Source organism: Nematolebias whitei, chromosome 19 (assembly GCF_014905685.2).
Source record: "Nematolebias whitei isolate Nwh7 chromosome 19, NemWhi1, whole genome shotgun sequence".
NCBI lineage: Eukaryota > Metazoa > Chordata > Actinopteri > Cyprinodontiformes > Rivulidae > Nematolebias > Nematolebias whitei.
Genome location: NC_056516.1, coordinates 11044082 through 11064424, shown reverse-complemented (window position 1 = coordinate 11064424; position 20343 = coordinate 11044082). Strand labels below are relative to the sequence as shown.

The 20343-nt window shown below is 45.3% G+C and overlaps 2 protein-coding genes across 2 annotated transcripts in view; both read right to left on the bottom strand.

The window, feature by feature from the left end:
* Positions 1 to 20343, bottom strand: part of LOC119426064 (phosphatase and actin regulator 4B) — a 225519-nt gene that overhangs the window by 56080 nt on the left and 149096 nt on the right. The gene's annotated exons all lie outside the window — the stretch shown is intronic.
* Positions 1 to 20343, bottom strand: part of LOC119425788 (phosphatase and actin regulator 4A) — a 54742-nt gene that overhangs the window by 24762 nt on the left and 9637 nt on the right. The window contains exons 2-3 of the mRNA XM_037693335.1: positions 16938 to 17109; positions 16688 to 16743 (exon numbers count right to left, since the gene is read on the bottom strand). Coding sequence (XP_037549263.1) covers positions 16688 to 16743; positions 16938 to 17109 — 228 coding nt within the window. The remainder of the gene's footprint in view (positions 1 to 16687; positions 16744 to 16937; positions 17110 to 20343) is intronic.

The window sequence follows — 20343 nt, the reverse complement described above, 5'->3', positions numbered from 1 at the left end:
CACAGAGTTCTAGACGAGGTGCTGTGGTGAAAGCTTTGCTTTCCCAAGCACAAATCTAACTTCAAATTGTCCCTCTGCATTGACTGTTTTCAAGTATGCTACTGCTGCAATAGCCCAACTTGGGGCGGCTGAGTGGTTAGAGCAGTCGTCCTCCAATGCGAGAGCTGGGGGTTCAAATCCACCAGCAGTCACATTCTGAAGTGTCCCTGGGCAAGACACTGAACCCCTCGTTGTGTCTGATGTGTGTCCCATTAGTGTATGAATGTGATCCAAAACAATGATTAGTCTCATTAGAATGATTTGTTCAATTAGCTTTGTAGAGATCTATTAGAGTGCTGTATGAATGTGTAAGGGCACAGAGGGCACAGATTGTAGTGTAAAACGCTTTGAGTATTTTGAAATAAGATAGAAAGGTGCTATACAAGTACAGTCCATTTAACATTTACTTGAAGTGTCACAAAAGACACATAATTCAGTGTAAGTGGACTTGGAAAGTGAGGCCGATACATAGCATTGTGGCACTCTGAAGCTGCTCAGATCTTGGAGGGATAGTTTCCACATTTCCCATGTGTCTATCATGTCATGAGGGAGAGGAGCGTCCCAGTATTCAACTCTGTTTGATATTTCACGCAGAAAGTCTGCCTTTTATCGTTACTGGAGATGCTAGTCCCAAGGGGTCGAAGATACTGTTAATTACTGAGAGAACCCCACGGCAGGTGTAGGGTTTGTCATTAACAGCTACCTTGAAGGTAAATGAGTCAGTATTTATGTACCAGCACATTCCTAGACTTCTCTGATCCGGTAAAGTACCATCACTGAGACTCAAGTCTTTGATGCCAGAGGCCAGATCTTCTGGTTTGAAGGCTTGCATGACTGATGCACTGTTTGAGGCGATTTTGTAGAGCTTGAGGTTGGACTCAACCAAGGGTGCACATGTACGCTTAAGCAGATCGAGGGCTGTTGATTCAGTGGGAAGCGAAATCAATCCATCAACCACGTAGAAGTGTCTCTCGCTGAAGTGTCTCATGTCTGTTCCAAACTTTGTCTCGCCTTTCTGGATGGCTCTTTGTAGGCAATAGATGGCTACCACCGGTGAGGCTCAATGGGATTTACCTGTCTAAATAAAGGTTGGATTAATAAATGATGGGCTGTTACCAAAAATATGCATCCACATATGATACTCTTGCACCTCCTTTGACAAGTCATTGTCTTTGTGCCACAAAAACCTTAAATAATCTCTGTGGTATCCAGCAGTAGCTGCAATGTGCTTTTTCCTAAACCGAATCAGCACACCAAGGAGGGTATTATTGAGATCTGGGTCCGTTAGCAGTACTGAGTTGAGCGACACACCACACTGCCCTGCACTAGAGTCAAAAACTACCCGTATCTGACCGGGCTTCTGGGAATGATATACCCCGAAAATGGGTAGGTACCAGCAGTCAGTGTTGTCGATGATGGGTGGAGCAATCTCTGCATGATTGTTCTTAAACAGCTTGTCCATAAACTCTGAAAACTGTTCTTTCATTTGGGGTTTGTTGGTTAAGTTGCGTCTCAGTGAACTGAATCTAGACAGTGCTTGGTCCCTGTTATTTGGGAGTAGCAAACGAGGGGACTTGAAAGGTAAAGGAGCGATCCAGTTATTATGTTCATCCTGGTGAACTTCCTTTTCCATTATTCTGAGGAACGCCTCATCCTCAAAGGACAGGGCATGCTGGTTATCATTCTCTGTGCGCTCAAAAACTCTCTCTCCAAGCTTTTCTTCTACTGCATGAGGTTTTGAGCTATGTTTAACAAAGCTGCTCTTGTGCTCTCCGTCGTAGCATGATTTTTCTTTGATGTTGATGCTGTTAGGACAAGGAGTGAAGAGAGATGGATGTCCATTGGAGAGTATGTGCGTTTTACAGACATTGACAGTTGGCATATGAGCGCTGAGGCATACTTCCCCCACAATTACCCAACCCAGATCCAGGCACTGGGCAAAGGGAGCGCTGGGGGGTCCATTTACTTGTTTAGTGCTTTGTGGACTTGCATGATGTCACTACCCAGTAAAACTACTGCTATCTTGGCATCTGGATCATACTTGGGTATGAGAGGAGCGTGGTGTTTCAAGTGAGAATGGGCCAGAGTGACTTCAGGTGTCGGTATTTCATCTCTATTAAACACTATCTCATCACATTCAATGAGAGGGGGGAGGTCTAGACATAGGCCTCCACCTACTGGCTCTATTTGGAACCCCACTGCTTTCCTGCCAAGCATTTGAGTTAGACCAGCAAACGTTCTCATATGGTATGTCAGAGAAATTCGCTTGATTCCAAATAGCTCAAAGAATTCAGGACAAGCAATTACTTTGATCGTCAAGGATTGCATACATCTTGACAGAGCGTTTTGGTTGACCTTGAGGGAAAACTCGAACTAGACATACCTTAGAGCAAGAACGTGGGGGACAGCCTTCACCACAGATCTCAGTGCATTGTGACGTTACCTCAGGTGGCGTGTTGTCTTGGGGCTGAGGCTCTGGTTCAGGTGTGTTTTCTGTTCGGGGTTGTTGAACCACATCAGGGTGCATGGCAGAGCAATGACTTTCACTTTGGCACTCCTCACAACTGACTTTCATGTTGCAGTCCTTTAATGTGTACATGGGAGAGCAACAGCAAAAACACTGCCTATGTTCTTTGTGTATGTTTTGTCTTTCTTGTAGTGGTTTGATCCGGAAAGCTCTACATTTGGCTAGAGGATGCATTTTCCTGTGGACTGGGCAGTAACGTGTTAGATCATCCTCTTTGGTACTAGAAGGAGCAGTTGTATTAACCTCTGTTCTGTTCACAGTTAGAGGAGTTTTGTAGCTAGTTTGTTTTAATGGTGGTCTCTCACCTTTGTAGAAGAGTTGGTTGCTACATGTCACAAAACTTGGATCGTTTCTCGCTTTTGCTTCCTCTAGGACAAACTTTACAAAATATGAGAAGGGAGGAAGCGTCACTTGATATTTTTGTTTGTATTTTGAACATTTGTGAAGCCATTTATCTTGCAAACTTGGAGGCAGCCTTTCCACTATGAGCTTAACACCCCGTGGTGTGTCAAGGTAAGCGAGGCCTCGGAGATAAGCTTCACCTTTAGTGACCTGCAGCTCTAGGAGCAAATCTCCTAGTTCCCTGAGTTTTACATCGTCTCTATTTGTAAGGTGAGAGAAGCTGTCTAGTTTTTTAAACAAAGCATTTTCTACTACTTCTAGTGTAGCATAACATTCTTCTAGTCTGTCCCATGACAACTGGAGGGAAACTTTGGGGTTAGTAGTATAGACCGCTCTGATACTTCTGACATGCTCCGAGGACTCTTTACCAAGCCACTTTACTATGAGATCCAACTCCTGGTTATATGCGAGACAATCTCACATCCTAATAATAAACTGAACTGAATTAAATCTGATGAACCAGATTCTACAAAAACATTTATATTAAAATCTAAAAAAGTTAAGTCTGGTCCTCTGGACGTTCAAAAAACAAAACAAAAAAAAAATGTAGAAACGTTTTGTCTTGATGTCTTTAGTTGCATTCAAGAATGATGACTGCCATGCTCTGAAATGTTCAGGGGTGTCATCAAATTTAAAGAGCCCTGTTGTGATTAACACTACGTGCAAGGAACCTAGCAAAGTCAGTCATAGGTGGGTAATTGTTCTGGGGATTATGGTAACTGTTTGGCCTGACAGTCTCTGGGTGTGTCAAAAAGTTAATCTTTTACATACATTTTCTTGAGCACTGGTGGAGAGGGAGTTTGTCCAGATCTCCTTGGAGTGAATGATGATGCTTTTGATGCTGGTTCATCCGGAGGCGTTTCTCCTTTAGATGAATGTGACTTTAGCTGGATTTGGTGTTGTACGTACTCCATAGTTCGTTGTCTGACGATTCGTGGCAGGACTGCACTCTTTACACTTTCTTCCTTGTCTTGTTCGACAGATACAGCAGCTTCTAGAACCTCTGCTCTTGCTGTAGCAGCTGCAGCTTTGTTCATCTCCAACATATTTAAATCCAGTTCTAGATTTGCTTGTTGCTTTTTAATTACTAATTGCTTTTTACTGTAGGAAGATTTAGCATTTGTGGTTTCAGCAGAGGCTCGTGCAAAGATGGCTGCTTCCATTACAGCTTCCATTAATTATTATTATGGGGGAGTGGTGGCGCAGAGGTTAGAGAGGTGGGCCTGTGATCCGAAGATCGCCGGTTCATGCCCCGGCCCCGACAACATCAAAATTGTGGGTGGGGTAGGTGAAACACCCACACTTGCCCCCACCCTCATTCGCCCCACTCTGGGCCCATGAGCAAGGCCCTTAACCCCCCACCATGTGCTCCCTAAACAGGTCTCTCTTGAAAATGAGTTCTCGTGGCTCAATGAGACAACCTGTATAAATAAAGGCTAAATGAAAAAAAAAAAAAAAAAATTACGCTGGACTTTGAGGATGACAAGCAGGATGAGTGCTAAGAGCTAGAGTGTTTGGATCTGGAGCTAGCTTTGGATGATATTTTAGCTTCGGAGTTAGCCATTTCTTCTGCCTTATCCTCATGAGCATTGACCATCGCTTAAGAATTAGTTTTATCTTCCACCAACTGCTGATCTGGCTTTTCACTGTACTGTTCTCACTACATGTTGGTTACACTGTGTATGTTAACACAGATCAACAGCAAGCCAAACTCAATTTTCATGAGCCAGGAAATCGAGCATCTTGCTCCTTTATTACGGTCTTCTTGACAGCTTACAATTTTTTTACAATTGTTGCTTGAAAAGCTCAATGAAAGGGGCTGAGTGAAACTAGAAAATAAAAGAAAACATGCAACAGCTCTTCGTTATATGAAATAAATGATCCTAGCAAAATGCTAGTGCCAGAAAACATGAACAAGAGTTAACCATAGCTGTTACTAATGATAAACAGTCATTCTAGTGATCTTTTCATATGCTAATTAGACCATTAGCATCATTGCTAGGCAAAACAAGCTCTTGGGATAAGGCTAATTCCTGGTACAAACACATTCACAAAACAATCTCTATATCAGCTCTTACGAAACATATAAAGTTAAAACAGAACATAGATTAGACTTACAGCCATTGCTTTCAAAGGTGTAAAAAAAGATTTTGGACACAGGAGGCAAAGTTTGCACATGTATAGGCAGGTTTCTCTGTAAAACGGTTTTCCAATTGACAACTGCTTCTGCTATCCATAATGCACTGCAACCGAAAGATTTGCCTTCAAACTAAAATACAGATAAACCAACACTGGCTGTACAGAAGTTTTCTTAACTAAATGACCATCTTTTTAACATGAATTATTACAGACCAATTATTATGTATTTTTTATCACTAACACAAACCGGATTCCAAAAAAGTTGGGACACTAAACAAATTGTGAATAAAAAATGAATGCAATGACGTGGAGATGGCAAATGTCAATATTTTATTCGTAATATAACATAGATGACAGATCAAAAGTTTAATCTGAGTAAATGTAACATTTTAAAGGAAAAATATGTTGATTCAAAATTTCACTGTGTCAACAAATCCCAAAAAAGTTGGGACAAGTAGCAATAAGTGGCTGGAAAAAAGAAATTGAGCATATAACGACCCCTCCCTGGGCTGCCACCTTACCGTGGTGGAGGGGTTTGAGTGTCCCAATGATCCTAGGAGCTATGCTGTCAGGGGCTTTATGCCCCTAGTAGGGTCACCCATGGCAGACAGGTCCTAGGTGAGGGACCAGACAAAGTGCAGCCCGAAGACCCCGATGATGACACAAATAAATGGACCTAGTGTTCCCTTGCCCGGACGTGGGTCAACGGGGCCCCACTCTGGAGCCAGGCCTGGAGGTGGGGCACGCGGGCGAGCGCCTGGTGGCCGGGCTTTTACCCATGGAGCTCGGCCGGGCACAGCCCGAAAAGGAGATGTGGGTCCCCCTTCCCATGGGCTCACCACCTGTGGGAGGGGCCAAAGGGGTCGGGTGCAATGTGGGATGGGTGGTGGCCGAGGGCGGGGACCCTGGCGGTCTGATCCTCGGCTACAGAAGCTGGCTATTGGGACGTGGAATGTCACCTCACTGGTGGGGAAGGAGCCTGAGCTGGTGTGTGAGGCTGAGAGGTTCTGGCTAGAAATAGTCGGACTCACCTCTACGCATGGCTCGGGCTCTGGAACCAGTTTCCTTGAGAGGGGCTGGACACTCTTCCACTCTGGAGTTGCCCCTGGTGAGAGGCGTCGAGCAGGCGTGGGCGTACTTATTGCCCCCCAACTTGGTGCCTGTGTATTGGGGTTCACCCCAGTGAATGAGAGGGTGGCCTCCCTCCGCCTACGTGTGGGGGGACGGGTTCTGACTGTCGTTTGTGCTTATGCACCAAACGGCAGTTCAGATTATCCACCCTTTCTGGAGTCCTTGGAGGGGGTACTGGAAAGTGCACCTTCTGGGGACTCCCTTGTTTTGCTGGGGGGACTTCAATGCTCACGTGGACAATGACAGTGAGACCTGGAGGGGTGTGGTTGGGAGGAACGGCCCCCCTGATCTGAACCAGAGTGGTGTTCTGTTGTTGGACTTCTGTGCTCGTCATGGATTGTCAATAACGAACACCTTGTTCAAGCATAAGGGTGTCCATATATGCTCTTGGCACCAGGACACCCTAGGCCGCAGTTCGATGATCGACTTTGTCATCGTCTCATCTGATCTGCGGCCACATGTCTTGGACACTCGTGTGAAGAGAGGGGCGGAGCTGTCAACTGATCACTACCTGGTGGTGAGTTGGCTCCGATGGTGGGGGAGGATGCCGGTCAGACCTGGCAGACCCAAACGTATTGTGAGGGTTTGCTGGGAAAGTCTGGCAGAGTCTCCTGTGAGACGGAGTTTCAACTCCCACCTCCGGGAGAACTTTGAACATGTTCCGAGGGAGGTGGGGGACATCGAGTCTGAGTGGACCATGTTTCGTGCCTCTATTGTCGAGGTGGCTTACCAGAGCTGCGGCCGCAAGGTTGTCGGTGCCTGTCGCGGCGGCAACCCTGGAACTCGATGGTGGACACCGTCGGTGAGGGATGCTGTCAGGCTGAAGGAGTCCTATCAGGCCTTTTTGGCCTGTGGGACCCCGGAAGCAGCTGATGGGTACCGGCAGTCCAAGCGACATGCGGCTCGGGTGGTTGCTGAGGCAAAAACTCGGGCATGGGAGGAGTTCGGAGAGGCCATGGAGAACGACTTCCGCACGGCTTCGAGATGATTCTGGTCCACCATCCGGCGTCTCAGGGGGGGAAAGCGGTACGCTACCAACACTGTTTATAGTGGGAGTGGTGTGCTGCTGACCTCAACTCGGGATGTTGTGGGTCGGTGGGCGGAACACTTTGAAGACCTCTTCAATCCCACTGGCACGTCTTCCACTGAGGAAGTGGAGCCTGGGGACTCAGGGTCGGGCCCTCCACTCTCTGGTGCTAAGGTCACCGAGGTGGTTAAAAAGCTCCTCGGTGGCAGGGCCCCAGGGGTGGATGAGATTCGTCCGGAGTTCCTTAAGGCTCTGGATGTTGTAGGGTTGTGTTGGCTTACGCGACTCTGCAATATTGCGTGGACATCGGGGGAAGTTCCCCTGGATTGGCAGACCGGGGTGGTGGTCCCCCTTTTCAAAAAGGGGGACCGTAGAGTGTGTTCCAACTACAGGGGAATCACGCTCTTAAGCCTCTCTCGTAAGGTCTATTCGGGGGTTCTGGAGAGGAGGGTCCGTCGGATAGTCGAACCTCGGATTCAGGAGGAGCAGTGCGGTTTTTGTCCTGGCCGTGGAACACGGGACCAGCTCTACACTCTCAGCAGGGTCCTGGAGGGTACGTGGGAGTTTGCCCAACCAGTCTACATGTGCTTTGTGGACTTGGAGAAGGCGTTCGACCGCGTCCCTCCGGGGGCCCTGTGGGGGGTACTCTGGGAGTATTGGGTACCGGGCCCTTTGATACGGGCTGTAAGGTCCCTGTATGACAGGTGTCAGAGCCTGGTCCGCATCGCCGGCAGTAAGTCGGGCTTGTTCCCGGTGAGAGTTGGACTCCGCCAAGGTTGCCCTTTGTCACCAATTCTGTTCATAACTTTTATGGACAGAATTTCTAGGCGCAGCGAAGGTGTTGAGGGGATCCGTTTTGGTGGCCTTAGGATTGCGTCTCTGCTTTTTGCAGATGATGTGGCCTTATTGGCTTCATCAGATCGTGATCTACAGCTTTCGCTGGAGCGGTTCGCAGCTGAATGCGACGCGGCCGGGATGAAGATCAGTTCCTCCAAATCCGAGGCCATGGTCTTGAGCCGGAAAAGGGTAGAGTGCCCTCTCCAGGTCAGGGAGGAGGTCCTACCCCAAGTGGAGGAGTTCAAGTATCTTGGGGTCTTGTTCACGAATGAGGGAAAAATGGAGCGTGAGATTGATAGGCGGATAGGTGCAGCGTCTGCAGTGAAGCGGGCGCTGTACAGGTCTGTCGTGGTGAAGAGAGACCTGAGTCAAAAGGCGAAGCTCTCAATTTACCAATCGATCTACGTTCCCACCCTCATCTATGGTCACGAGCTTTGGGCTGTGACCGAAAGAATGAGATCTCGGATACAAGCGGCCGAAATGAGTTTTCTCCGCAGGGTGTCTGGGCTCTCCCTTAGAGACAGGGTGAGAAGCTCGATCATCCGGGAGGGACTCGGAGTAGAGCCGCTGCTTCTCCACGTCGAGAGGAGCCAGTTGAGGTGGCTTGGGCATCTGTTTAGGATGCCTTCTGGACGCTTCCCTGGTGAGGTGTTCCGGACATGTCCCACCGGAAGGAGGCCCAGAGGAAGACCCAGGACACGCTGGAGGGACTATGTTTCTCGGCTGGCCTGGGAACGCCTCGGGATTCCCCCCGAAGAGCTGGCCCAAGAGGCTGGGGAGAGGGAAGTCTGGGCCTCCCTACTTAGGCTGCTACCCCCGCGACCCGACCCCGGATAAGCGGAAGAAAATGGATGGATGGATGGATGGATGGAGCATATAACGAACAGCTGGAAGACCAATTAACACAAATTAGGTCAACTGACAACATGATTGGGTATAAAAAGAGCTTCTCAGAGTGTCAGTGTCTCTCAGAAGCCAAGATGGTAAGAGGATCACCAATTCCACCATTGTTGCACAGAAAGATAGTGCAGCAATACCAGAATGGTGTTACCCAGCGTAAAATAGCAAAGACTTTTAAGTTATCATCATCAACCGTGCATAACATCATCAAAAGATTCAGAGAATCTTGAACAATCGCTGTGCGTAAGGGTCAAGGCCATAAAACTCTACTGGATGCTCGTGATCTCCGGGCCCTTAAACGTCACTGCACCTCAAACAGGAATGCCACTGTCAAGGAAATAACAGAATGGACTCAGGAATACTTCCAGAAAGCATTGTCAGTGAACACAATCCACCGTGCCATCCGCCGTTGCCAGCTGAAACTCTACAGTGCAAAGAGGAAGCCATTTCTAAGCAAGCTCCACAAGCTCAGACGTTTGCACTGGGCCAGGGGTCATTTAAAATGGAGTGTGACAAAATGGAAGACTGTTTTGTGGTCAGATGAGTCACAATTTGAAGTTCTTTATGGAACATTGGGACGCCATGTCATCCGGACCAGAGAGGACAAGGATAGCCCAAGTTGTTATCAACGCTCCGTTCAGAAACCTGCATCACTGATGGTATGGGGTTGCATGAGCGCTTGTGACATGGGCAGCTTGCATGTCTGGAAAGGCACCATTAATGCAGAGAACTATGTTCAGGTTCTAGAACAACATATGGTCCCATCTAGATGACATCTCTTTCAGGGAAGACCCTGCATTTTTCAACACGATAATGCCAGACCACATTCTGTAGCAATCACAACATCATGGCTACGTAGGAGAAGGATCCGGGTACTGAAATGGCCAGCCTGCAGTCGAGATCTTTCACCTATAGAGAACATCTGGTGCATCATAAAGAGGAAGGTGCGACAAAGAAGGCCCGAGACGATTGAACAGTTAGAGGCCTGTATTCCTATTTCTAAACTTGAGAAATTGGTCTCCTCTGTCCCCAGACGTCTGTTGAGTGTTGTAAGAAGAAGGGGGATGCCACACAGTAGTAAAAATGGACTTGTCCCAACTTTTTTGGGATTTTTTGACGCCATGAAATTTGGAAACAACAGATTTTTCCCTTAAAATTATACATTCTCTCAGTTTAAACTTTTGATCTGTGATTTGTGTTTTATTCTGAATAAAATTTTAGATGTTGGCACCTCCACATCGTTGCATTCAGTTTTTATTCACAATTTGTTTAGTGTCCCAACTTTTTTGGAATCCGGTTTGTGTTATGAACTATTTTTAAGCCCCCAGTATACTACCGCGTACATCCATATGCAGAGGTACGCACGTACGTACGCAGAGGTACGAACGTACCCCCCAGGGCATGTCCGTGCAAAGCTCAAATTTTTACGACCGCATACGCGGTGTCGCACAATAAACTGCCCAGCGACGGACTGTTCTGTATGCGACACCAATGTATTAAATTCCCCTTCTTCATCCCTGATCTGGCCTTTTCTTTTGTTTTGTTTTTTGCCAAGAGGCAGTGATCTCTTCCTCCTCCGTTGATGCCATGACTGAAATGTGAGAAATGGAGGAATTTGTCACGAGCGAATGAAACTCAGATCCAGCATGGCTGCAGGAGGGTCTGGAGATTTCTTGGTGGGCTGTTCTGATATGTAGTATGACATATCCTGAGATATATTCATACATTAAACGGGTTCACTCATCTTTCTGGACTGGATGATGTCGTGCTTTGAATTTAACAGAAATGTGGACGTGAGACGTTAATTATCTTTGACTCACCAAGCGAGTGGGTCATTTATTAACAGAATCAAGTTTAACACATCACACATTTACATTAATTTGGCAGAATATGAAAACAACAACATAATTAATCAGCTTTACAACCAGGAAAACCATACGGCCATGGTTTTCCGTTGCTACACCACAGACATTTCTGAAAACATCTGGATTGATTTTCTAGCAGAAAGGAGAGTTTAAAGATGGAAAATTGAGATTTATCTTACAGAGAGATGTGTGAGGGAATTTGTCTGTTTTAACCAGAACGTGCACGCTCCTTCGGAAATCAGCTTGTCCCAACAGTACACTTTTGGTGAAGGTCGACTTTTACCTTTTCTGAAGATAGATCAGTTCCGGCGTGGAGTCTCACTTCCAACCACTGTTCAGCGTCTCAGTGAGAACAGCTAAATACCTCGAGAGCCGTGCGAGGTTATCCAAACAGAAGTTATAATTCCCAAAATCGTCTCTGGTTCAGCTTGATTGGTTTAGCAGCATCCTGAATGCCCGCGTTCTGCATTCAGGAACTCCCAAACTCTCTGCATTCTGGATTCCAAAACTCCTGAACTCTCTGCTCTCCATCTTCAAGACTGAGCATACAGCAGCTTCAAGACTGAGCTGAACTCTCTACCAGAACTCTTCTGTGAACTCTCTGTGAACTCTTCTCATTGAACTAGGAAGTGCCAACCTTTTTATGAAGGGTCACTTCCGGTTCATTTGAGAGCTTTTTGATTGGTCGATGGACCAAAGCAGAGGTGTGGTTTGTGATGTAAGGTGTTATGGAAAGTCAAGGATAGAGATTAAGATTGTTTAAGAACAGACAGAAAGATTGTTGGAGAAAACCAGTCTTAGTGGCGTCTCTACTCAGGTATCTTGCTGTAAAAGTTAAACATGACATTTCTTTTCAGTAAACTTTTTAGTTGACCGAAACCTGAACTCTAACACACTTACAAATTTGCTCCCTTCAAAGCAGACGATCAAGAAATTGAATCATTACTTTCTAACGTACTCTAACTTGATTTCACTTTGAATTGAGAATTAAAAATCATTACTACTGTTTAAGTAAATAAAAATGAGTAGTTCACTTCAACATGTAAACATTGTTTGAACTAACACAATTTGATTATCAAAACATTTGTAAAATAGTAATGATCATAGAGAATTGTCTTTTTCCACTTGATTAATTCAAGAAAGAAAGTCTCAGGATGGGTCAAACTGTATTTCTGGATTCAAATCAATGAAATGACAGTTTCTGTCCATCTGGTCAGTTTTGACATCAGGCCTAGTCCACTACAGTTATGTGGGCTGTAGAGCCAGCGCTCCCTGTTTTTTAAATTTGTTTAGATCTTTTTATTAACAACGTATAAACACAGAACACCGCTGCGGCTGAGGCTGCCAGCGCTCGCTTTTTTTTTCTTTTTTCCGACCTGTCAATCAATCTAGTAGGCATGTCAGCAAATGACCAATCGGCGACCTAAATTTGTCCTGAAGGTAAACGCCCCTTGTCTGTGAAGCTGCTCTGCAGCTGCCCGGGGTGTACGCTGGAGTACAAAGTCTGAACCCTCTGAGTATAGTACACGCGTACGTACGCGTGAACGGATGTACGCGGCAGTATACTGGAGCCTGTAACCTTTAGCCTTGGGCAGAACAACAGGAATGGCATTGCCAGGTGATGAATGGTGCCTGGTTTCCTCCAGATTTGATGTTTGCTACTGAACCAATCTTGGTTTCTTCAGATCAAATAATCTTGTTCTTCACTGTTGGATATTTTTATCTAGACTGGTCTTGGGGTTTATCTAGACTGGTCATGGGGTTTTGATCTGCTCAGAGACGGGATTATAATGAAATTATGGCCTGGTTCTGACTGGTTTAAACTGGGCCAGCAACTCTAAAAAGAGTCTCCCTGGGATTCAATATCTGTCAAGGATTAGTTTAATCTGCTTGCCACATTATGTAGAAAAGGTTTTTGAAACACCGTCTCATATTTCCTAAAACATCAGAACCACATAGGATCCATTGAGATCACACTTAGTCACGCCCCTTCATACACTGACAGGTTGAACTCCCCTTCTGCGAAGGAGTAGTCTAGGACCTTATAAATGAGTAATGACACGGGACATCGGGGCTCTTCCAAGTTTGTGGATGCATCACAGACCAGAGAGACCAGCGCTGGCTGTAAATGTAACCTTTTCCTGCCTTGATTTAATACAATTAATAAAACTTAATTGACGTTTCCTTGATTTATTGATAATGAGAGTTGCCACTTCTGAGGGAGATTCGAGCCGGGGGGAGAGACGTGGGCTGGAGACGGGTCCAGGGTCCGAGAGGGTGCCTCTGGGTGACCCGCAGCCATCCCAGGTCCAGAAGCAACATCACTATTAGAGTTCTTCAAGCAGTTTCAATGTTTTGCTTTTAGGAGAGGCTTCCATCAAGCCATTCTGCCATAAAGCACAGATCAATGGATGCTTGTAGTTCTAGTTGTCCTTCTTGAACATATGCCCATCTCCACACAAGATCTCTTAAGTCAAGTTAGAACTGCCTGCAGAGCTTAGAGACCAGCTTTTTCCAAGGTACAGATTTAGAGATGGCTACAAAACATTCCTGCTGCAATGCGAAGTTCCCCAGAGCTTAACGGCTTCCATTATTCTTAAATGTAAGAGGTTTGGCTCAACCAAGACTCCTTCAAAGTTCTAGTCTTCCTGTTACACCAAGCAGCAAAGATGATATCAAGAACCTGATGGTGTCTCTGACTTCTTGTTTTGGTTTTAGTTCTGATAGCCAGCTGGGAGACCATCCATCCATCCATTATCTTCCGCTTGTTCTGAAGTCCGGCCGCAGGGGCAGTACCTTGAGCAGGGAAGCCCAAACATCTCTTTCCACAGCCACCTCTTACAGCTCTTCTGGGAGGATTCCAAGGTGTTCCCAGGCCAACCGAGAGATATAGTCTCTCCAGCGTGTCTTGGGTCTTCCTGGGGGTCTCCTCCCCGTCAAACATGCCCGAAGCACCTCCCTAGGGAGGCGTCCAGGGGGCATCCTTAGCAGATGCTCAAACCATCTCAACTGGCTCCTCTCAATGTGGAGGAGCAGCAGTTCTATTCCGAGTCTCTTCCGGATAACCAAACTTCTCACCATATCTCAAGGGAGAGTCCAGCTACCCTGCGGAAGAAACTCAATTCAACCACCTGTGTCCACGATCTCATTCTTTTGGTCACTACCCAGAGCTCAAGACCATAGGTGAGGGTAGGAACGTAGACCGACTGGTAAACAAAGAGTTTTGCCTTACAGCTAAACTTTCTCTTCACCACAACGGACCGGTACAGAGTCCGTAATACTGCAGACGCTGCACCAATCCGTCTGTCAATCTCACACTCCATTCTTCCCTCATTCGTGAACAAAACCCCAAGATACTTGAACTGCTCCACTTGAGGCAGAACCTCACCCTCGACCTGAAGAGCGCAATCTACCCTTTTCCGGTTGAGGACCATGACCTCAGATTTGGAGGTGCTGATTCTTATCCCAGCTGCTTCACACTCGGCTGCGAACCAGTCCAGTGAGAGTTGAAGATCAGGGCATGGTGACGCCAACAGGACCACATCATCTGCAAAGAGCAGACATTGAATCCTGAAGCTACCAAACCGAAAACTCTCTGCTCACTGGTTGCACCGAGAAATTCTGTCCATAAAAGTTGTGAACAGAATTGGTGACAACGGGCAACCCTGGTGGAGTCCAACTACCACCCTGAAGGGGTCCGACTTACTGCCGGCAATGCGAACCAAGCTCTCGCACCACTGAACAGCCTGTAACAACGGGCCTCCAATCCCATACTGACGAAGCACCCCCACAGTGTACCCCAAGGAACACAGATGAATGCCTTCTCCAAATCCACAAAACACATGCAGACAAGATGGGCAAACTCCCATGACTCATCGAGGACCCTAGTGAGGGTAAAGAGCTGATCCAGTGTTCCACGGCCAGGACGGAACCCACATTGTTCCTCCTGGATCTGAGGTTCGACCAACTATCGGACTCGCTTCTCCAGTACCCCTGAATAGACCTTACCAGGGAGACTGAGGAGAGTGATGCCCCTATAATTGGAGCACACCCTCCGGTCCCCCCTTTTTGAAGAGGGGAACCACCACCCCAGTCTGCCAATCCAGTGGTACTGCCCCTGATGTCCACGCAACGTTACAAAGGCGTATCAACCAGGAGATCCCCACAACATCCAGACCCTTAAGGAAAGGTTGAGAAGGTCTGATAAGTATTCCTTCCACCTCCCGACGACATCACTGGGGCGACTTCAGCCACAGTTATGCATGGATGAATCCCGAAGTCCCCCCACTCAGCTTCCTCCAGGAAGATGTGCTGGTGGGATTGAGAAGGTCTGATAAGTATTCCTTCCACCTCCCGACGACATCACTGGTTGAAGTCAACAGCAGCCCACCTTCACTGAATACAGTGTTAGTAAAGTGATGCTTTCCCCTCCTCAGCCGTCTGATGGTTTGCCAGAATCTCCTCGGAGCCGACCGAGAGTCGTTATCCAAGGTCTCAACAAACTCCTCCCACATCCAAACTTTATCCTCAGAAACAGCCAAGGCTGCTGACCGCTTGGCCCTCCGGTACTCCTCAGCTGCCTCCAGAGTCCCACTGGCCAACAAGGCCCAATAGGACGCCTTCAGCTTGACAGCCTCCCTAACAAGGGGTGTTCACCACCGAGTTCATGGATGGCCACCACGAGAAGTACCAACAAACTTGCGGCCACAGCTCAAGGCAGCTACCTCAATAAGTGAGGTGCAGAACATGGCCCACTCAGACACAATGTCCCCCACCTCAACTGGGACATGGTTAAAGCTTTCCCGGAGGTGCAATTTGACGATCTCTCTGACGGGTTCTTCTGACAGGCGTTCCCAGCAAACCCTCACTACATGTTTGGGTCTACCAGGTCTATCCGGCATCTTCCCCCGCCATCTGATCCAACTGACTACCAGGTCAGTTGGATCATCAGTTGACAGCTCAGCTCCTCTTTTCAGCCGACTGTCCAGAAAAAACAGCCGCAAATCAGATGACATGACAATGAAGTCTAGCATCGATCAACAACCTAGGGCATCCTGGTGCCAAGTGCACTTATGGACACCATTATGTTTGAACATGGTGTTCGTGATGGACAAACTATGACTAGCACAGAAGACCAACAACAGAACACCACTCGGGTCCAGATCAGAGGCCGTTCCTCCCAATTACGCCCCTCCAGGTCACACTGGCATTAACCATGTGGACACTGAAGTCCCCCAGAAGAATAAAGGAGTCCCCAGCTGGCATACCTTCCAGCACCCCTGCCAAGGACTCCAAGAAGGCCGGATACTCTGAACTGCCATTCGGTGCATAGGCACAGACAACAGTCAGAGCCCGTCCCCCCACCCGAAGGTGAAGGGAAGCCACCCTCTCATCTACCAGGGAACACTCCAACACACAGGCACCAAGTCGGGGGCTACAAGTAGACCCACACCAGCTCGACACCTCTCACCATGGGCAACTCCAGAGTGGAATAAGGTCCAACCCCTCTCAAGGAGATCGGTTCCAGGCCCTGCTTTCCAAATTAGAGACGCAATTCTTTTGTATATGAGTGCAAGTATCTTAATAATATTTAACATTCAGTATATTGATTTATTGTGTGCTTCTTTTTTATATGGACTTCACACAGCAACAACAAAAGATGTGGACCTGTTGAAAATGCACTGTACACTGAAGCAAGGGTATACACAAACATCACAGTTTCAGTCTCCTATCGCAACCAAGAACAGATAAAAGATAAAGTGCACTTCTTGACTAGGCAGTCTAAAAGGATATAAACAGAACTGGAAGAGTGAGTCTCACCTTGAAGAATGTTTCTCTGCTCCAGCTCCTCTGCTGTCGGTCTCTGACTTAGCCGCCTAAGGACAAACATTTCATTTTACTGCCAGTCTTAATGGAACCCATCTTTATACTGATCACATGACAGCACAGTATCTGAGAAAGAGAGGAAGAGCCTCTCAAATAGGAGAAGCTTCAATGTGAAAAATAGATCTAATTAGGTAAAAGCTCTCGAGTTAAACAGGTAAACTTTGGCCTGATCAAGGTGGTTTACCTGGTTAGTGCGGTGCCAATCTTGTTCCTCACTGCAACCCACTGCTCCCTGCTGCTCCAGCTCATCCCATCATAGCTCTCTTGGCCATCCTCTCGCTGCTGTTGCTGCTTCTCTTGTTTCTCCAGTCTCCGGGCCATTGTGTCATTCCTCTTCACACGATTTGCCAGCCCACCTAACACACATGGAACATGTTTATATGGACATATTTCATAGGACATTTATGGTAAAACCTGAGGTCTGAGTGAGTTGCTGCTGGCATTTTTTTAATCCTTATTTGTAGCTACTAAGTGATCCAGACAGTTCCTTTAAAAAAAACAAACAAAGCAAAGATTCTCACATTAAATATATTTTGTATCTGCAGCTTAAGTGTATGAAGAGAACTGAAGAGAAGATGGAGCCAGTGTGTGTGGCTCGCCATCCGTCACTGCCCACGTTTTGTTTGTTTCTTTTACTTGTGCTGAGTAAAATTTTGAATGCCAACTCGCTGTTGGTGTGCAATCGGCAATCACTGCTAGATCTTCAACTTAATGCCAAAGATCTTATGATGCAAAACTTTGCCCCGCTTCTTCTGGGAATTCCAACTTTCCTCTGCCATGTCTGGTCACAACCTCCCCGGCATAAGCATACCATTCGCCGCAGTAAGCGAAGTGGTCGACTGGTGAGGATAAAGGCTGTTCCGGAACACCAATCTACAGCTTTTTTTGAGTAGTATGGAGCAGCGCCTCCCATCTTTTCTCGGAGTTTGCAGGATCCTGTCGGCACCTGGCTGGTAGCTGTTGTTGATTTGGATGGGGCGTTTCCCTGGCCTTGTGGATCCCTCTCCTCTACTTCCCACTACAGCAGGGTGAATCTGTAGGACCTGCGGCCTCTGTGCCAGGTCTCTGGTATGGTTGATGATGCTGACCTGCTGGTTCCTGCCAAGATTGGCTTGGTAAACATTAGATCGCAAGGAAACAAAATGTTTATCTTAAAGGATTTTTTCCACATCCAGAGGATTGGATTTTCTGTGAATAACTGAGACTTGGCTATCTTTTGGTGAGTCTGTTATTTTTAATGAACTGTTACTAGTGGATTGCTGCTATTTTAATTCTCTGAGGATATCAGGCCGAGGAGGAGGAATAGTGAATATCTTTAAGAATCACTATAAATGTAAACAGCGCTTGTCATGCTCAGCCAGCAGCTTTGAAATGAGCCTGTTTGAGTAGGGCGGTTCCCACACAGCACTGTTTGCTGTGGTCCATCAACCTCTCAAATACAACAAGTACTTTGTAAATTACTTTGCTGATTTTTTTTCTGTGATGGACTTGTGACCTGTTCAGGGTGTACCCCGCCCCGCGCACAGTGATAGCTGGACATGGGCACCAGTGACCCCTGCAACCCGAAAAAGGAAGAAGTGGGTAAAGAAAATGGATGGATATCCTTATGCATGCTCAATAATCCAGGTAGAAAAATCTAAAAAAAAAAAAAAAAAGTAAAGTCAGGTACTCTGGACGTTCAAAAAACAAACAAAAAAAAAAAAAAATTGTAGAAACATTTTGTCTTTCATCCGAAAGACTTCTTCAGTCTGAGGAGCTGTATACAGCTCAGTCTTATAAATAGCACCTTCTCATAATGGATCACCCAGCTGCTTTTAACAGCTAATTTTGGCTGTCACCAGCAAACTGTTTTATACATATTAGGGCTGGACGATATGGCCAAAACTTTTATCACAATATATTTCTTAATTTGGGTCGATAACGATATAATTCGAAATCGATATAAACAATATAAGCCTCAGAAAAACTAAAAACTATACAAATAAATTAATGTTCACCTTTTATTTGTATTTAGCCTTCAAACAAATTGAAGTCACCATCAAATAAACATAAAATTCTCAACTTTGTTAATAGTAATTTTTTTAACTTTAACAAACAACTTTAAAATTGACAGCATTGAAATTCATAGTTAAGGAAATAACATTTTTGGGTGTCATTATTGATGAGAAGCTAACATGGAAATCTCATGTAAAATATTTAAGAATAAAAATAGCAAAATCATTTGCATTACTGTATAAAGTAAAAGTTTTTGAATGACAAAGCTTTGTATATATTGTCTAATGTAATGATTGTTCCATATTTAATCTTTTGTATTGAAGTTTAAGGAAAATCGTACAAAACAATTACAAATCCTATTTTTATTTTACAAAAAAGAGCTATACGAATTATTAGTAGGAAGTGCTATTTTCACCCAACAAATATATTATTTCATCAGTTGAAATTATTAACATTTTATGATTTGGTTGAATATAGTATTTTACAAGTCATGTATAAAGCTCATAAAAATATTACCCCCAAATATTCAATTAAAATTTGGAAAAAAAAAAAAAAAAAATTCAGGGAATAAGATTATGGAATTGCCTTGATATCACCATAAAATTTTCTAAAACAATTTATATGTTTAAAAAGACGATTAAGTTAAAGTTGTTGGGAAGGTATAGTGCCAGGTGAAGGATATCTGAAGTTCATTTGTTTTCAGTATGGAGATTGTTCAAGTGAACGTTGTTGTTTGTTTGTAGTTATTTTGCATTTTTTAAATAAGGGGCAGATAAGAATTTTTTCTTCTTTCTGCAACCTTTTCATTCAATGTTTTTTTTCTTTCTGATGAATTTCTTTTCTTTTAAATGAATGAATAAACGAATAAAAAAAAAACATGCAGCACTGGGGGTGTTGTTTCAGGGACACATTGGCTCAAACTTTTATTGTGCTTCATCTTCTGACTCTCAGCATATTCTATAGAGTTGAACAAGTTAGATGTATTCCCACCGCTAGTTAGAACGACTCTCCGTCACATTTTGTAGCGCAATGAAACCTGCAGCTTATCGGATCTTAGATAGCCGAACCACTTCCACACCGACGAATAAGTCTTTCTTCTCTTATCAGTTATGTCATCTGCTTTCTCTTCGCTTGTGAAAGCTTGTTCCATCACATTCTGATGGTCATGGGCACTCATTTTGAAGTGAAAACTTAACGTGCGTTGGAGATTAGCTTAGCTTAGCCTGCTACCGCTAATGCATTTTGGACTCGAGCTCTGTGTAATATCTAAGTTACCACGCACTTATGTAATTGTGTCACAGCTTTTTCTGTTTGGGTTGAAACTGAAACGGCTTTTTAAACCCGAAGAGAAAAAGAAATACGTGAGTGAAACGCTGTAATCCTATCAAAATATCGAATATGTGCTTAAAACTCATCATCATTACTGAATAAAAGTATATCGCGAGATATATCTATATCGAATTATTGACCAGCACAAATACATACACACACACACACACACACACACACACATATACATACATATTATATATATATATACATACATATTATATATATATATATATATATATATATATATATATATATATATATAT